The sequence below is a fragment of the Trachinotus anak genome, unplaced genomic scaffold, assembly GCF_046630095.1.
Source record: "Trachinotus anak isolate AG129_WGS33_773 ecotype Australia unplaced genomic scaffold, CSIRO_AGI_Tana_v1 ptg000003l, whole genome shotgun sequence".
In the NCBI taxonomy this organism is placed as follows: Eukaryota; Metazoa; Chordata; class Actinopteri; order Carangiformes; family Carangidae; genus Trachinotus; species Trachinotus anak.
In genome coordinates this window covers 10347572-10365450 of record NW_027273854.1, presented here as the reverse complement: position 1 = coordinate 10365450, position 17879 = coordinate 10347572, and the positions used below count along the sequence as shown (strand labels likewise).

Below are 17879 nucleotides of genomic sequence, written 5' to 3'. Positions count from 1 at the left end.
CAGGACTATTCCAATGAAATGCTATAAGATCTTAGATAAGGCTGAACCCAATTATGATTGTGCCACGAAACTGTTACGACGGTTAATCATACTTTTTACTTTTCCTTTTATATCTTCTGCCTGTATGATAAATAAATGGATTATAACTCACTATAGCATAGTTGTAAGCAGATATGAGGACATTCAAGTTTCTATGAAAACACAGTATTTTACTGTATTGTCACTGATGTTTGGGGTCTAATCCATCCATGTGGGCTGTGCAGCTGTATATGAAAAACACAATTACAAAAACATTATTAATCTATCTATGTAAGTGAAATGTTAAACTACGCATTTAAGTGTTGAATGACGTACACTTTTAGGTAATAATAAATATTGGGAACTTGGGTCATGAACACTGCGAGGGAAACATATAAACAATAACCTGTTGCCCCTGGATACCAGCTGTCTTGTTGAAGTTCCCCAAAATGTGGCGCCCTCTATGGGGCCCTGCTGCTCAGTGTTTGTGAGCCACTGTTCACTGTGAATTTCTCAGAAACCGATTACACCAGACCGCCACAGCCAAGCCTGAATCATTACCCCACACTTCACACTAACGAGGAACTTTTACCAAAGAAAGAAAGAAAGAAAGAAAGAAAGAAAGACGAGAACATATGGACATATACGATTTTTATAATCCTACAGCTGGTTCTAAAAATCTTCAGTGTTTACAAAAAATTGAAGGAAAAAAAAAAAAAAAAGAAAATACTTGGTTACCAGAGGTAAGTGAGTATTGCTTGGAATTCCTCCTTAACTTCGTCTAGGAGGAGCAGTAGGGGGAGGGCACTTCTCATAGCAGGAATAAATACATTCTTCCTGTCAATCTGCCAAGAGAGGCTTTACTGGAAAGAGGGGGGCGGAGCCTCTGCACGGTTATGAGCGCTCGTCCTTCCCCTATCTCTTCCACTTATAACTCTGGGCTCGGTGGGGGCAGCTCGCAGGTTGTGACAAACCGAGAGGACTGCCTTACGGATCTGGTCAAACTTTAAAACGTTTTCACCCTCCCGACAGACCCAGGACATCTGTAAACAGCCTTCTGTCCGGCCACCGAGCATTTGGATTTATTTGAAAAGAGCGAGTCCAGAGAAACACTGAAGGTAAGAATAGTTTTTTCAGTCACATACTTTTTTTTTTTTTTTTTTTTTTTTTTTTTTTATCAGAGTATAACCAGGATATAAAGGCGCTTAAAAACGCTCACATCTTTATCTAAGTGAGGTAGTTTGTTTAGTCATGGCATGTAAATTGCGCAATCGGGATTACGCTATTTTTACTGGAACTGACCGTGGTGCCTGAGTCCCGAGGGCAGATTACACAGAAAAAAAAAAAAAAAAGTTTCCCCGAAATGGCGAGAACTTAAATAGAAGCATTTTAGTCAAACACATTGTGAAAACCATCCTTCCTCTCCAATTGAGAGTCAAACAAGCTGGGTGGTTATTTTTGGGGTTTTTAGACGACAAAAAAAAAGAAAGAAAAACAAACAAACAAAAAAAAAACCTCCTGGCTCCGTGGGACAATTTCCCACTCATCACCGGAGATGTTTAAAGGCATGATGCACAGAACTTCCACATCTGGAAGAAAAAAAAAAACTTTGCAGTGGAGCTGCAGGAGTTGAAGACTATTACATTAAAGCTAAACATGAATAAAACAGATCTGGGATATTATGTCAGTGTGTGGTTAAACTTTTAAACAGAATTTTAATGACTGGTGTAATCTTTTCCACACAGAGCTCTAACTCAATCATCTCTTTTCTCTCCTCAGGTGTTTCATTTCCAGAGGAGCTGAGAGCTGACCTCCTCGTGCCCTCCTAGACATCTGTTTGACTCCACCTCTTCTTCTCTGTTCTGTGTGGCGCCCGGTGCTCCCCAGGCTACTTAGAGAGCGGGCACAGCGCCATGGTAACTCACAGCAAGTTTGACTCCGCAATGAGCAGCAGCCCCTTGGACTCCAACATGCGGCTGCCTTACCGTTACAAGACTTTCACCTCTAAGACGCAGTACCAGATGGTCCTCAACACGCTCCACAAGCTCCAGGAGAGTGGCTTCTACTGGGGTGCCATCACTGGGAAGGAGGCCAACGCCATGCTGGCAGCCGAGACCACTGGCACTTTCCTCATCCGGGACAGCTCCGACAACCGACACCTGTTCACCCTCAGTGTCAAGACGGCTTCAGGCACCAAGAATCTGCGGATCCAATGTGACACGGCTTCTTTTTATCTGCAAACAGACCCTAAGAACATTCAGTCTGTTCCCCACTTTGACTGCATCCTGAAGCTGGTCCATTACTACATGCCTCAGAGCAAGGGGAACACTCGCAGTGGGAATATGTACTACATTTACTCCGGGGGAGAGAAGATCCCTCTGGAGCTCATCAAACCTCTCTCCTGCAGCCTGTCCACCTTGCAGCACCTGTGCAGGAAAACAGTCAACGGACATTTGGACATTTCTTCTAAAAGAGACCAACTTCCTCATCCTCTTAAGGAATTCCTCCAGGAGTATGATGCTCCTATCTAGAGGTGCTAGACTGAGGTACAGCTACGTTTGATGCCATGTGTTGTGTCTGAGGAGGAATGATTAAGCAGAGATAAGAGAGTCAAGCCCGGGACTGAGCTTGTGAAAAGGAGCAGTTCTGTACTGACAAGATGTGCGTAGTTCTCAGAGAAAAGTGGGCATGCATCCACATTTCAGGAAAGAGACACTGGATTGATGAGGACTAACTCACAAAGAGGACCAAGAGAAATATCTCTGCTGTAGTCTGGTGGTATGAAAGAGAGATAACCCCGTCGTCCTCCTCTGCCTCACTGATGACGTACAACTTACTGAAAACTGAAGTGAGGTTCACAGTCAGCTATCTGCACTCTGATGACACACAGGTTCCCTCTGCTGCTGCTGCTGCTAACCAATGTGCTGCGAGAGCACATCAGCCTCAGAAAATCATCCACCCATTAAAGCCGGACTGGCTTTTTTGATCAGACTGGCTTCATTTGCTGACATTGGATGATAATCTTGGACATATTAGACATGTCCATCCAGCATCCAGGAATCTCTGACCGAGTGTATGCTGGAGATTCACAGACAATAGAAACTCTGTGCCTGCCACGAAGAGGACAGGGTTAAACTTTTTATCTGAATCTATTTTAAGACCATAAAATGTGGAAAGAGCATATGTTCCTGATGTTCTGTTTAGAGGAAGGGTTTATGCCAAACTTGCCTGAACTAGACAACTGTTTGTTGGAAGACAAACGTGACTGAATCCTACAGGATCTTAGTTTAGAGAACAGTACCACTGCTGAGAGTCAGAAGTTTGTAGTGGTGAGGAAATACATACAAAAAGATGTGGTAGTGTCTGTGGCGCAAGACAGGATCGTCACTGCTTGCAAATGAATGTATTAAAACATGGTATCTTTCTTTTCCTAATAAGGAGAAGAGCCAAAGTGTGTCTTTTCCTTAAAACAATGTTTACATGAGTGAAGATGAAATGGTAAACCTGTCATTGTGCTGTCTTTTGTAAAGATGTACCTTTTCCAGCCAAACCACTGGCTGTGGATGCTTGAAGATATTTGAGAAGTTTGACGAAGCAAGCAGACTGATATAACTTTGCACTTATTTATATTTGTAAGAACATTTCATTAATTTATAATAAAGAGCACTATTTTTCTATGAAATGAGATCTCATTGTTTGATTTGCTTTGTGGTGACTAAAACTTTTTTCTTTTTTTTTCTTTTGGGGTTTTACTACACTAATAGTGAAACACACTGCACATTATATGCGTGCATCTGTAAGTTTAGTCAGGGTTATATCCCATTCGGCTCAGTTAACTTGCTGCCGAGGTCAGACCACAAGTTCAGTGTTTTTCTTGATTTCTTCTTAAAGATTACTAAGCACCAGCTCCTGGCATGGACCCAGGTGGGTATCCACTGCTCTACATGTCACTACATTTTTAAAGATACACTGAACACAAACATGTTTCAGTATGTTAACAGGCACAGTATCAAGCGCTTTGAAGTTGCACTTTTAAAGTTCCTTTTAGTTTCTTAGAAGACATTACAAGCTTAATTTCAGCTTAATTTCACCTTCGTAAAGAATAAATCAGTGTCTGTGTCATTTTTTTAGCTGGTAACCTCTTCCTCTTGCAAAGAAGTTGAGCAGCTGCTTTAGACAAAATACACCAGAACTGTGAAATAACACTCTAGTCTTCTAGAGAAGTGCGTGGTGACTCCTTTGTTCTGGTGCGACACTGGATTCACTGTGGGTGTAAGCATGACCTAACATGCTCTCACATGCGCATAAAGAATGATACAGCAGTCTGTATGAATGGCTGTTACAAGCATACAAATTCTCAGAAATGTTCCCCTCCCTGTACACAAATACACGCTCAGGTAAAAGTATGTCAACCTGTCTATTTCAGTACTTAGGAATTCAAAGACAAGTTGTATTCAATGGTGCACATGGTGCAACCCTATCCAGTAATCAAGCAGAGTGCTGCCAAGTCTCTGGAACAACGTGTTCTTAATTTTAACAGCAACGTGTGTGACATGTTCTGTTTACCTGCACACCGGGCTCTTAGACAACAGTCTGACTTCAGCCTAAACAACATTACTACTACACAAATGCCTCTAATCAGGCCAGATCTTTAACCAGCTACACAATGAGTTGCAATAGGTTTCTTGAACTATTGTTTAGGATTATTTTTAGCATAACACATCCTTTGCTCCATGGCTGTCCTTCCTTTGAAAAAGTGGCCTGGTTTCCATCTGTATACATGTGTGAGAGAAACGGTTGAAGTGCTTTTTTTGTATTCACTGTGGAACCTGGAAAAACCTCCCAAATCATTTCCTCCATCAAACATTTTTCCAGTAACAGTTTAAGGAATTTATATTTGTTCATGCATCACTCATATGACATATAAAACATTCTTTTGTTCTAATAACAATACACTTTCATCAAATGTGCAAGCCCAGGTGGGGTCAATACTATTCTACATATTAAGTTTTAACAAGGCTATAAAAAAAAAGACATTAAACAATTAGAAAATTTTGCAGTTATTATTATTTTTACACATACAGCTGTGGGGTCTGTGGGCTGCCAAACAACGACAAAGTAAAGCAGACGTCAACAAAACATAAGAGTTAAACAATTCTCAATCTAATGATTATGATTGCTACAATAACTTGTTAATCCTGTCCCACGTGTACTGTAGCGTCTTCATTGCAAAGCCCTGTGACAGCACGGCTCACCTCATATCTACTGTACAGTAACATCAAGAGAGACTGCAGCCAGGGACACGTGCACATTTACTGCAAACTGCTAAAATGATGGATAAACAGGAATCTGCAATAACCTCCATATTACGGGAAGGCGCTCCGGCTCTACCTGCTTCCACAGCACTTAACTGTTTGCTTTCAGCCAATTGGGCTCGGTGCAGAGGTTTCAATAAGATAAAGGGCCTCTGAGGTGATTTGCACTCTGTGAGTGGTTCAGAATAATGTTGTTTTTTTTTACAGTAATGTGTTGATATGAAATACATATTCTATTAAAATACACATTCAGATGACTCCTCATAAATATACTTCTCATATCTCAGAGAGAGCCACAAGACTATTTTTGAAAGTATTTGCTTTCCTAGTAAAACATAAAAACATTCCAGAAAAGCACAGTAAAGTCCTTATATTACTCAGAACTTCACAATCATAGGATATGGGTAACATAATGAATCATTTTTCTGGCTGAATTCATTTTAAGGAGGTGAGTGCAGGATGGAGCTGGGAGTATTAAATACCCCTTTTGTGTGTGATAAGACCAAATAAGTCCAGGCTGCTGCAAAACTGCTGAGCGTAAGGTTTGTCAGTAAGCCTGAACTCCGTGTATACACTTTACGCAAGTGTAAGAGGTGTGGATAGATGGAGAAGCACAGGAAAAACCATGTGTATTATTTATTGTATGAGGAATGTTTTATGTGATTATCTACACTCTGCACAGGGTTTTTGTGAAGTGTCAATTTAGCAACATAAAATTAAGCATTTTGAACATCTGTCAGTAATTTATGTTACTTCACCAGGTAGCCTATTAAGTGAGAAGTCTAAAGAAGTCTATTTATGAAACACCAGCACCACTTTTAAGGCCTAATTGACAGCTGAAAACAGACTGACCTTCGGTGTCGCTCAGGAGAAATTCTCTGGTAGTCTCTGATCATGTGATTCTAGAGAACTGTCATTATAGTGCAACACCCCCCCTCCCCCCTCCCTCCCACAAGCCACTCACTGTGTCTAAATCTGAAACCATTACAGCTCCCACATCAGGTTTTTCTGAGGAAGAACCAGTTTGTCGTCCATAGCTGTACTCAAAGCTGCAGACAGTTTACACAAACACAGAACTGACATGTACACTAATTTAGAGACTTTGTGTTTGATATAAATACCATGCAGTGTGTAATATTTGGGGAATGTACATCTATGAACAACTTCATGTACTTTTTGTAGCGTGCTGTAAGTTAGCTTATTGCTTAGAATAGAAGCTGGATCATGTCATTTAGATCACGATAAAGTTTAAATGCGTCAAAAATTAAAGCTTTTCAGCCACTATGTACAAAATACTATTGCTGTGCTTACTAATCCGGCCAGACTGGAGACTGTTCTTAGTAAGTGTGTAATAGTAATCTTTTTAATGTGACACATTAAATATTACCTCAACATTATGTTGGAATTCTACCTTTAAATCAGTTTCAGCAGCACAATGTCCCTGAATTCAGCCAAAGTGACATATTATGGCACAATGACGTGCCAGATGCAATACTTGATTCGTGATAAATACTAACCTGCTCACTGGGAAAATCCATTCACGTCAGCCTCTCAGAGATAATTACCAGTAGGATGTGGGATTTTGTTGAGGTCCCTTCACAAGATAAATAATCTGTAATCTTTTGAAATCACTGTAAACAAGCAGTCAGGTATGTGAGTACTTGAAACTAGCAGCACAAAGCACTGTCTGACCTGACTAGTAAAGCATCAAGCATCATTTTAATTGATGAAAATTCAGAAATTCACCAAACATTAACTGGTCCCAGTAGATTTTTAAATACATGATGTACCTGATACCACTTACTTAGGTTTGTAATCCTATTTATCCACATTTTACAATGTTACACAAGTGGTCAATAAAGTGATAGAGAGCTCATAGGAAATGGACTTTGGCCATGTATTCATGAGAAACCAGGGTTAAAATAACTCAAAGATAGAAGTATAATAGAATAGAATGGAATGGAATAGAATAGAATAGAATTTATTTATTGTCATTGTAGTGGTGTATACCACAAAATTTGGGTGCACTATCTGAGCAGAAGTCTTATGTATATATAGACGGAGAAAATATATAATTAACATTTAGTATATGTGGGGTACACATATATAAATAAACAAAGAGTGAGAATAATAGAAAACTGCACATGCACTAACTCACATATATACGTTATCTCAGGGCACTTTTCATATAGAGCAGGTCGAGACCATACTCCTTTCAGTCAGCTTATCTTACTCTTGCATGTCAAAATGTCTTCTTTGAAAAAGGCCCATCACTGTATTGTCATTATTTAACTCAACACCACCTGTGTATGCAGGGCTTAGCTTTTAGTATAAACACATGGTACAGCTGTCTAATTATCAGTATCAGAAATGACACTGACCTCAAGCCGCACAGTTTCTCCTTCTAAGTAAAACTAAGACTTGAAGTGATGTACTGAAGTTTTACATGGGGTTACTGGTAGTTCCCAAAAGAAGGGAACTACCATTTGGGGAACTACTGCAGGGTTGTTTAGTGATTCTTCTGACTTAAAGTATCGACTGGGCTTTTGCAAAAAAGACGAAGGTTACAAAAGCTAAACAACTTACAGCAAGTTGCATAGTTCAGTTCAACAAAATAAAGCTGTTTGTTGCCATATTGGGAAAGCAGGATCATTTATTTTTCAGGTTATCTTCTTAAATATCACTCTTAGATTCAGATTTTGTTCACATGGAAGATAGACATTTTTGGTTATCTCAGAAGAACTGGAACAAATGTGCAATGTATAATAAGTTAAAATACTGTAAACATTTATCCTTATACTGAATTTACTTTTTACACTGGCAACCCTGACATCTTGTGTGCAAAAGAAAACTGACTTCTGAAAGCTGCAGAAAGTTGCATGTGATATTTATACAGTGCAATGGGGAGGGTCTGTTTGTGTCTGGGTCTGCTCATTTTGTCCCATTTGACCACTCTGACCTTCGCACGTGCGTACACAGTAAGTCGACAGCCCTATTGGAGCTCTTGAGCACGTGGTGGAGAAACAGCGAAAGCCCGATTCCCACTCATCTTTCCAGTCGCTCAGTCTGTTTACAATTCCACAACTACTGGTTGCCATGGAGTCCATGTCAATGAGCTCCAGATGCCAGTTATCTGAGCCAACCAGAGAGAAGCTTTGAGTCACCACAGCCCGCAAGTCCCACCCCCCAAGACTCTTCTCCCGGCATGCTCCTCCTGTTCCTCCTCCAGGCCTCCAGATTTACTGTAAGCACTCCACTCCCCTGTGCTATACTCCACTTCTGGCTATTATACTATAAATCTGCATCTTCGAATTTAAATCCTCTGCCATTTCAGCTGCTCTGTGCAGATTTTTATATATCCCTGCTCTGCTTTGCTTCAGGAGGGGGTTTCCAAGCAGAGAAGAGAAAAAGCAGATGAAGCAGGAATATGAGGGAAAATTGCAAAATTAGACTCAGATTTTATGCCATTGCCACTGACAGGAATGTGCAAGAGCACTTCTGGCAGCTCTCAAAATGACCTTGGCTATTTTAGTCTTATCACATATCTCACAGATCCAAGATTTCAAGGAAGATTTATGCAACGGACACAACTATTAATATTATATTTGTGTAAGATGTCTTCTGCATGAGACCCACTTTTATATATATGTGTGTGTGTGTGTGTGTGTGTGTATACGATAAATATATATAGATATAGATATAGATATAGATATATGTGTGTATATCTATATATACATATATATATGTATATATATATGTGTGTATGTGTGTGTTTGTTTGTATGAATTTGTGCTTTTACATAAGTTTTCAGTTGAGGATGGAATCAAGTAGAAATGTTTTGAATCATTTGTGCATTACTCCTACTATAGCTCCTGTTGTAGTGTGAAAACCTACCCCTACCTACAGTTTTACTGGAAACCAGCCATGCAAGTACTAAAAGGCCACTTTGAAATATTTACATTTCCCTGGTAATGTGATCCATGTTATACACTTTGTCATTTTGTAGTAAAAATGCTACTTTGAGTCATATAGGAACCACAATTAGGCCATGTCACAGTGTGGTTCCACACACCTACTCAGTTTGCTAGCAATAGTCAGCAGGTGATAGTCAGGTACAGTAAATTTATACAAACTATTAATCGTGCAAGTTCACAGGTGCAAAAGTGAACTGGAAAAAGAGTGGTGTGTGGTGTGACCAGATAAAGTTCCGTGGCTCCAGTCATGAATTTACTGAAATCCTGCTGGTTCAGGTAAATCATTGATAGTTTTCCTTTCTTTTCTGCATTTACAGAAACCAGTTGAAGTGATTTCAACTATCAATCAGGTTATAAATGTAAACAATGCCAGCTGAAGAGAAATCCCTAACAGTCCTCCCGCGCTGCCGGGAAACACCCTCTGACTCAGAGAGTAGGCTGCACAAGATGCTTCAGTGCACTGTGCAAACACACCCTTCATTACACAGGGCACCCATACACATGTAATCAGCAATCAAACAACGCTGAATAGATAGTGCACGATGGAAAAAATGTGGTGACACCTTAACAAGCTTGTTGCTGTGCAGCGCTCTGGTGATGCCCTGACTCACTTCCTGATCATCTTGTCTGAGTGGGAAACACTTCACTCAACATTTGTTCACTTTGGTTATGATATGCTCAAACTAATACGCTGGAAAATACAGATGCTGTGCCCTGAAGAGATGCTTTGCTCTCTGTTGTAGCATGTGCTGTTGTGAAAAATATATACGGGCCATTTTCTTGTTTCTTGTCCTGCCAACAGTGTCTGTTGACAAAAGAAAATGAACAGTTTGCTCTATAAATAATCTAGGCAACATATCACCATGACAGTTTTCAGCTTGTATTGCCCCATTATATAACACCACTGTGTGCTCCTGTGTGTAATCTTTTATTTGAACAAGGCGTGTCTCTATCACGTCAGGAGACTTGATCTGGTTTGTGAGCTGACATAAATGGGAAATGTGGCACGTTTACGCACATACTTTCCCCATTCATTGTGGAGAACAGGTTTCCATCACCATGGAAACCAAACAATGTCGTATTTGTATGTGAACTTGTACTTTACGTGTACTCTGTGTAGAGATGTATCAATCAGCAATATGTAAGTAGTACAGGGTACATGCTGCTCACATTAAACACACATTACACTTGGCTGTGATAACAGTGCTTCTGTAATGTTGAAAGATAGAGGTGAAGTTTTGGTTATGCTCTCATTATTCAGCAAATAAAAACATTGTGTGTCCCCAAGATATTACATTAAAGAAAACCCAGCAGTTTTGCATATTAAATCGAGAAAAATACAGGAACTTCCTCTTCTTGTGAAACCATAGAGTTTTGCAAGAGGAGCCAAATATTTTTCCCAAGAAGTACTCAAGTACGCCATCAAAATTCCTGGGATTTCCTCTTAACTTTTCTTGGTTATCAGTTCAGTTATAAACCTAACAGATAAGTCTAGATCACGTTGTGTGTAAAGGTAACAACTGTGTTTACACACAGCACCACCCACGCCACCCTAAAGGAGAATCTTCAGCTGTCTGTCTGACTGTGGTGTACTGTATCAAACAGAAAGTAACAGCTGGTAGATACACAATCATGACGCAGGGGTGTGACTAGTCGTTCCTCAGAAATTTCCTCTGAATTTCACTTTTTATAGCTGCCATTATGGCACGTAAAGATAGAGAGATAAGTTTATCTACACTGTGTTCTTTGTCACTATCAGCCTATGTAGATGTGTCTCGCTGATCAGTGTTGAGAAATGCATTTGCGAAGTCAACGATGCATGACATGTACAAACACTTTTACATTTACTTCTGTCATTCCAGTAGCCATTTAAACGCAGTGCACAATCCACGGTACATTGAAATAATGTAAGCAAAGGATATGTTAAATGATAAGGAGAGTAAGAGTTAGTAGTTGAGCAGAAATAGTTTTGAGGTTAGTGTTTGTCAGTGTAGAGAAACTTTACATTTAATGTCCTTACATAACATGAAAAGACCAAAATCAACAATGAATCTAACCCACTAACAAGCATCATCTGTGCAGTCAGAGTCTGATATAGCTTATACGCCTGTGCCATAAGGCTCCATTGTTGTCCAAACACTATTAAAAACAAATTAATGACCCACACTGTTGGACTGGGTGACATGTTCCTTTGTTATGATGAACATGGCCACTATAGTTTACTTTGAGTAAGTCCAATATAACGCTGTCCTGCTGCTGAATACTAATTTGAGCGCCAAGTTTGCAGCCAAAAATAGTCCCCAACTAATACACTATGTACTTCTGTTAAACTGTAATATTCATTTTAGGGAGTTATTCCTTTCATTTAAAAAAAATAAACTATATATATGTGCATATTTCCATCCTTATTAGGAAACAGTGAGAGTCACAGGTAGCTGAGAAAGTATTAAGATATATTGTTGGTTCTAGTCTTTTCATGGCATTTGTCATTGGTCTTATTTGCCTGTAGTGAATTCAGCTAAAGTCCTGTGTTTCTTCCTTATTTCTACCACCCCACCAGTTGCACTTGCCGGCTGTAGCTATTCTGGCCTTCACCAGCTGACAGTAAAAAAAAAAATTATTGAGGTTACAGGTATGAGCTGCAGCTCCTTGGAAGTCATGTGACAGATGCCTGCAGGCACTGATCAAACAGCATAATGTTTAATTAGACTAAACAGCTTCATACTCCTGGCACTCTGTGGAATGTAGTTAGCACCATTTCTGTATATGGTATGCCCTGCCACCCACTTTAAAGTGACAGCTGTGAGTCATTTACATGAATACTACTGTGCATTAAATTCAATGTCGTGTGAACTTTTCACCGCTCTCATAATGATGTTCTTATCAGGTGTATGATGCTTTATATGATTCTTCTCCGCAAGTGACACTAATGAACATGTAAATGATTGCACAATATCAGGGGTGTTCCTGTTAAGACTATCTCGTGCTTCACAATAAGTGCACATGCATGAATAACGTTGAATACAATATTATGAATACATTATCAAGATCATTCATTGTTTCCATGCACCTTATTATGCCCTTGATTTTAGCAGCAATCTGATATTTCACCTTCATGCAAAAGGTAAACCTTCTAAATCAGGTTAAAGGAGCCTACCATCAATTCAGCACTACATTTCCATCACAGTCAGACTTGCAATGCACAGTTTAAAAAAAGGTATCAAAATTGATGCAGATGAGATATAATCTGCATCAATGGCCACTAGAGTGGGAAATGGGCTACAGTGGTCTGGTGACCTCTTACTCCACACCCTGAGATCTTTTTCCATTTTCAAACTTAATTTCCAGCAGCTTCAAATCAGACTTGTTGCCGCTCCCCTCCAGAGCCACAAAAGGTCACACACATTTTTTCACGCACTCCTCAATAACCGTAAACAGACTTTGATGTGTAAAAACAGTATAGTTCCGTGAGATTAAAAGAAATGCATGATTTCCACTGGAAATTTCCATGGGAAACTGTATGAGGCATTGGCATTTATGTGAACACCGATGTAGATGTTGCTGCATGCTGTTTCTGCAAGTTTTTGATTGGTAAGTGTGAAGCATGCAATGTGTGTGTGTGTGTGTGTGTGTGAGAGAGAGATAGAGATAGAGAGGCAGATCCAAAGCCACATTTTTGGATCATGTGTAGATCATAAGCCAGCAGCAGGGGCTTTACTGGAAACCATCTGATAATGTGACAACCAGCTGAGCCATTCAATACATCAAGCCACATACTTAGTATACTATGACAACTGTTTGCGTGTACGTGTGTGTGTGTGTGTGTGTGTGTGTGTGTGTGTGTGTGTGTGTGGTTTTAAAAGAGAGCAAGATAAGGAGAACACTTGTGAGTATGTGTGTACATGACTTCTATATAGTATTCACACTGTGTGTAGCCTAAGTGTGAACACAAGGCAACTATGTTACGATAAGAGAACAAAAAAGCTGAAACCAGAGCTTAGTCAGATGGCATGAGTAGGCTTTCCCTGTACGAGAGGTCATCAGGTGACCAGAAATGACCTTGAATATGTGCGAGCAGGGCTGGGATGGTGCGTCAGCAAACAATGCAGCCACTTGCTGGACCACATGCGGGAAAAAAAAAAAAAAATATATATATATATATATATATATATATATATAGTTACATCAAGAAACCTTTTGGTTATTTATTTAGATTTGAGTTTTATTTTCTTTTTATCAGGTTTTTATTTAATTTGCTAGCTTTAACATTATACACGTTCAGATATTGCAAACAGGTAACATGCTTAAAAAAATACAAAAAACAAAACATGGAAACAAAGAGGAAATTGTGTCCCATTAAAAGCAGCAGCGGATGTTATGGGTCACAGAGGACATCCATTTTAAAAGGAGCTAGTTTTACATCCTTCCTGGCTCTTGCCTGTGTTTAGTTAGCGAGCAGTGTTGTTCTGTATTCAATCCAAGTAAGACTGTGCTGTTAAAACATGAACTTTTGGCCTAACATTAATGAGTTAGTTGAATTTGAAAAGTAGTCAGCATCTGTGTTCCTACAGTGTGTGGGCTCCAGGCTGCTGCTCTCTGTTGGACCTGATGTACTCCTGTGCCCGCTGTTTTTTTTTTTTTTTTTTTTGGGGACTGTCACTTCGCTAGAAAATGTGTCTTTGTCTAATGGCAGGTCCTTACTTGTACTTTTATATAAATTTTATGCAACCTGGGAATTTTGCCTTGGGAACACAAGTTCAAACTTAGAATGCTATGGGCTTTCTGCAGAAAATATCTGGGAGTGAATTTTGACAATTATTCGTGCTAATTTTCCTCCAAAAAATCTTAAAGTAGAACACAAAACCTTTTGCCACAGGATTACAAGTCCTCCCTTCCTTTGGTCAAGAGAGACAGAGGCATCAGCAGAGAAACAAACCCCCCAACCCCCCCCCCCCCCGTTTCATATCAGAGGAAACAAGAAAAAAATGTACGGGTGTTGTATTTCAAATCCTTTTTTGATCCTTTAAATCCAACACAAGACTGGAGGGGGGGGGGGGGTTTAATGTTTTCATTTGAGAATTCCTGTCCAGACACGAAAGGTGTCCCAGGAAAAACAAGCGGCTGCCATGGAGATGTCCGCTGAAGACACTCAGATCTCCCCCGTCACAGGAAACTGCTCGGCACGAAGAATGCACCAGAAACAGCTCCTGCCACTTCCCTGGAAACTCAGCGCAGCGAGCAGGGAACAATCTGATACTGTGCACTGTTCATTGTGTCCCAGCAGGCCTCACACAGCCCACACACCGACTTGAAAGCAGGTCCTGCTGTACGCTGACTCTCACAACACAACAAACCTCAACCTCAAATGTCACTGCCATGATGATAAAGTCTCAGTGGCCTGAAGAGGAAACAGCTTCTTTTTTGTTGGTTGTTGCTCTTTTCTTGATGGGAAAACCCTTCTATAATTGGACTCAGATCCCATTGCCACAAAAAGTTTGCTGAACAATTACAATTTTTAACATATATAAGAAGACATAAGTTAATGAATGTTTTGATTTACACTCATAACCCCTCTTCTGAAATTTTGTGTGTATTATGTCTGTGCATGCCTGGAAATGAGGGTTTCATTTGCATCTGTACATCTCAAAAAACTCTGAAGTTCATTGAAAGTGTAGCGGGAGTGGAGACTTAATTTTCAGTTTATGTCAATTTAAAAATGACACATTGTGTTTCATGTGTGGTGGCTGAATTAATTCAGCATGAAGTACAGTGACAGGGTGAAGAAGGCTTGATCTAAGCTGCTTTGAACATTGATGTCTGATGTGCTGGGTCAAGTAATTGGGATTCTTGTGCACCACAGGTTAATTAAGATTTGTGTTATATCCACTACAAAACACCCAGTCGGTGGCACATCTGTAAAATTTATGATGAGAGAAAAGGGAGATTTTCAAGCATGGTAATAACAACTTGGGAAAGACTGTTCTCTGTGCAGGATTGTAATAGACCGCATCAGAATATGTTTCAAAGTAAAAGTACAGATTTTTGATTGTAATGATTCAAATAAGTGCAAGGAAATGATGCGACAATGCAGCAGGATCACCAAACAACTGAATGAGTGAAAGGTGAAGAAAAAAAAAAAAAAACACACACACACAATTGTATCTACTTTCATTTTTGTTGCAACATGCTAATGCCAAAGGCTCAGAATGACATAAACATGACAACACGGACTTGGATTATCCTTTCCATGTGTCATTGCAGGTTCAGTGTGCAGGTGAAATGGTGCAGGGAGTGTTGTTTGCAGCTTTTGTAACAACTGAACCATATTTGAACATGATCGAATAATTAAACATTCCAGTCGGCCAAGTGCAGGTCTCATCATGTGATAAATTCACAAGCCTTAACTCTTGCCCAAGCCTTTTTCTAATCATCACTGGCTTTGTTTTTCTCCAGAAGTTGGTGAATTTGCCAGAGACCAGTCCTACACCAGCCTTACAGCTGAGGTGGAATCAGATGTTTGCAGCATGACTGTGTGACCATGGACCAAGATTTCTTTTAAACAATTGTAGGGCCTTGCTGAACATGAACTTCAAAGATTTTGTTCTGCTCTGAGAGGGAAAGTGGACCTCACCTCAGAAATGTAGTATATGAGTTAATATTATAAGAGCCCGAGCCCTTGCAAACAGGGACAGAGTATGTAAATACATTTAAAGTGAAGCAATGCTCATTAATGAAGGACTCCCCTTGAAAAACAATAATAATTGCAGTCGAAGTGGACTGACTCATGGTATTGGAAACAGCTGTGTCCTGCATGAGGAAGGTCCAAAATGTTGCTTGGTAACAAACTGAGAGAAAATAAAACGTACGGATAGATCTTCAGCAATATGTGTTGAATATTTATACTTTACTGAATGCCATTTCCATGCCTGTGATGGTAAGTAAACAAACAGTTTAGAAAAATGAGCTCACAGGTCAAAAGAGGACAGGAAACACGCAGCCAGACTAATTTTCACTGGGCTGACTCATATGTTTAATATATGGACATTTGGAGGAGGAGCAAACTTGTGTTTGTCTCTCCCTCTCTATCTCATTTGGTTTTTTGCTTCTTTTTTTTTATTTCACTGTAGAGATCATTTTCTGCATTTGTCAAATGCCATAACGATCATAATGGTGTTCCTCATCTCATATCTTTGTTTATTTAGTGGTATTGGTGGTTGTTCCAGCTGGTTTACCAGCATGTCACAAGAATCAAGTACTAATTCTTCCTGTTTCTTAGACAAAGAAAACCACTTTGCGCTGTGTATTTACCACAGAAACTTGGGAGAAGCTGATGGATGCTATACAAAACCTACGAAAAACACCAGCATGGATTAAGTGTGAGGTACGCTTAATAAATAGCTCCATGAGGACATTATTATCCAGGCTCCTAATGGGTCTGTGACTATAATTGGTCAAGTGATCCTGTGATTGTGAGGAGGAGTCTTAAGCAGCACACTGAGATAGCTCATAAAACCTTTGAATGAATGGAGGTGATTATTAAACTGTTCCTGCTGGTTGAGTCACAAAGTACACACAGTGACTGTAAACTGGGATGGATCACTGTTCCCATCATTGACACACTCATGCACACACACATACACACACACATACACACACAATTCTATCATGTTAGTTCATCTTCATATCCAAATGATAGCTGCTCTAAGTTGTTAATGGTTTTTCATATCTTTTTCAGTTAAGATAGCCCCTGGCTGTCATGGATATTCATTTAGGAAGTGCAACCACAGAAATACTGGAACTAATGTAATAATTGCAACACCGGTCAAAACAGGAAAAAAAAAAAAAGCATTGCCACATGCAGTTTTTGCTGTATATCCTGGCACCAAAATGTTATAATGTACAGTACACACTTGCAAAATGCCTTTAACTAGAAACACACTTGCTCAATATGCATGCCAGAGGAAATGCTGAAATAGGCCTGTGTATTAAGTATGAAGTAGTGAGTGAGACTGATTGCACAGGTGTAAAAAAAAAAAAAAGAACATTGATGCGATATCTTGCAGCGAACAGATCACCGAGAAACACAGCTGCAGGAAGGACATTTGTGAACTTTTACACTACTGGGAAGTTCATTATCAGTGATCACATATGCGGTCATGAGGTTTTCTGGTGCAGCTTTGGAACTTTCTGACACCAAGTACAGAGAGAGGAAGTGGATTATATATATTTTTTTCCTTTTGATATGATGAAAGGCTGCCAAAATATTCCACAATGGTCATACTGTGTTGGTGTGGCTGTAATTAGCTGGAAACAGACAGCTGTGTTATAGTGAACCTGGCCTGAATCACTTCCATTCTGATGAAAATGAACGATTTTGATGAGATGACTGGTGTGCTGGTTTCATGATTTCCTATGAAATAATGTGTAATAAGTCATATGTTTCTAAGTTTGTTTTTTTTTTCCGTGGAACTGGGTGTATTTATGTGATTGTATCTGTCTCACTGTTATCTATCATCATTACACTATAGAGTAGTTCAAAAGGGCATAATGCTTGAATGCTTGTTTGAACCGT

At 39.7% G+C, this 17879-nt stretch overlaps 1 protein-coding gene across 1 annotated transcript; it reads left to right on the top strand.

Moving 5' to 3' along the window:
* The first annotated feature begins 977 nt into the window (after positions 1-977).
* socs3a (suppressor of cytokine signaling 3a) lies at positions 978-3700 on the top strand. The gene is made up of 2 exons (XM_071473551.1): positions 978-1136; positions 1798-3700. Exon 2 carries the CDS (start codon positions 1932-1934, stop codon positions 2547-2549), a length of 618 nt encoding a protein of 205 aa, XP_071329652.1. The 5' UTR covers positions 978-1136; positions 1798-1931; the 3' UTR covers positions 2550-3700.
* Positions 3701-17879: the final 14179 nt, after the last annotated feature.

Excerpts from the sequence above, each read along its gene's own strand:
- socs3a (XM_071473551.1), top strand. The coding sequence starts at position 1,932 with ATGGTAACTCACAGCAAGTTTGACTCCGCAATGAGCAGCAGCCCCTTG.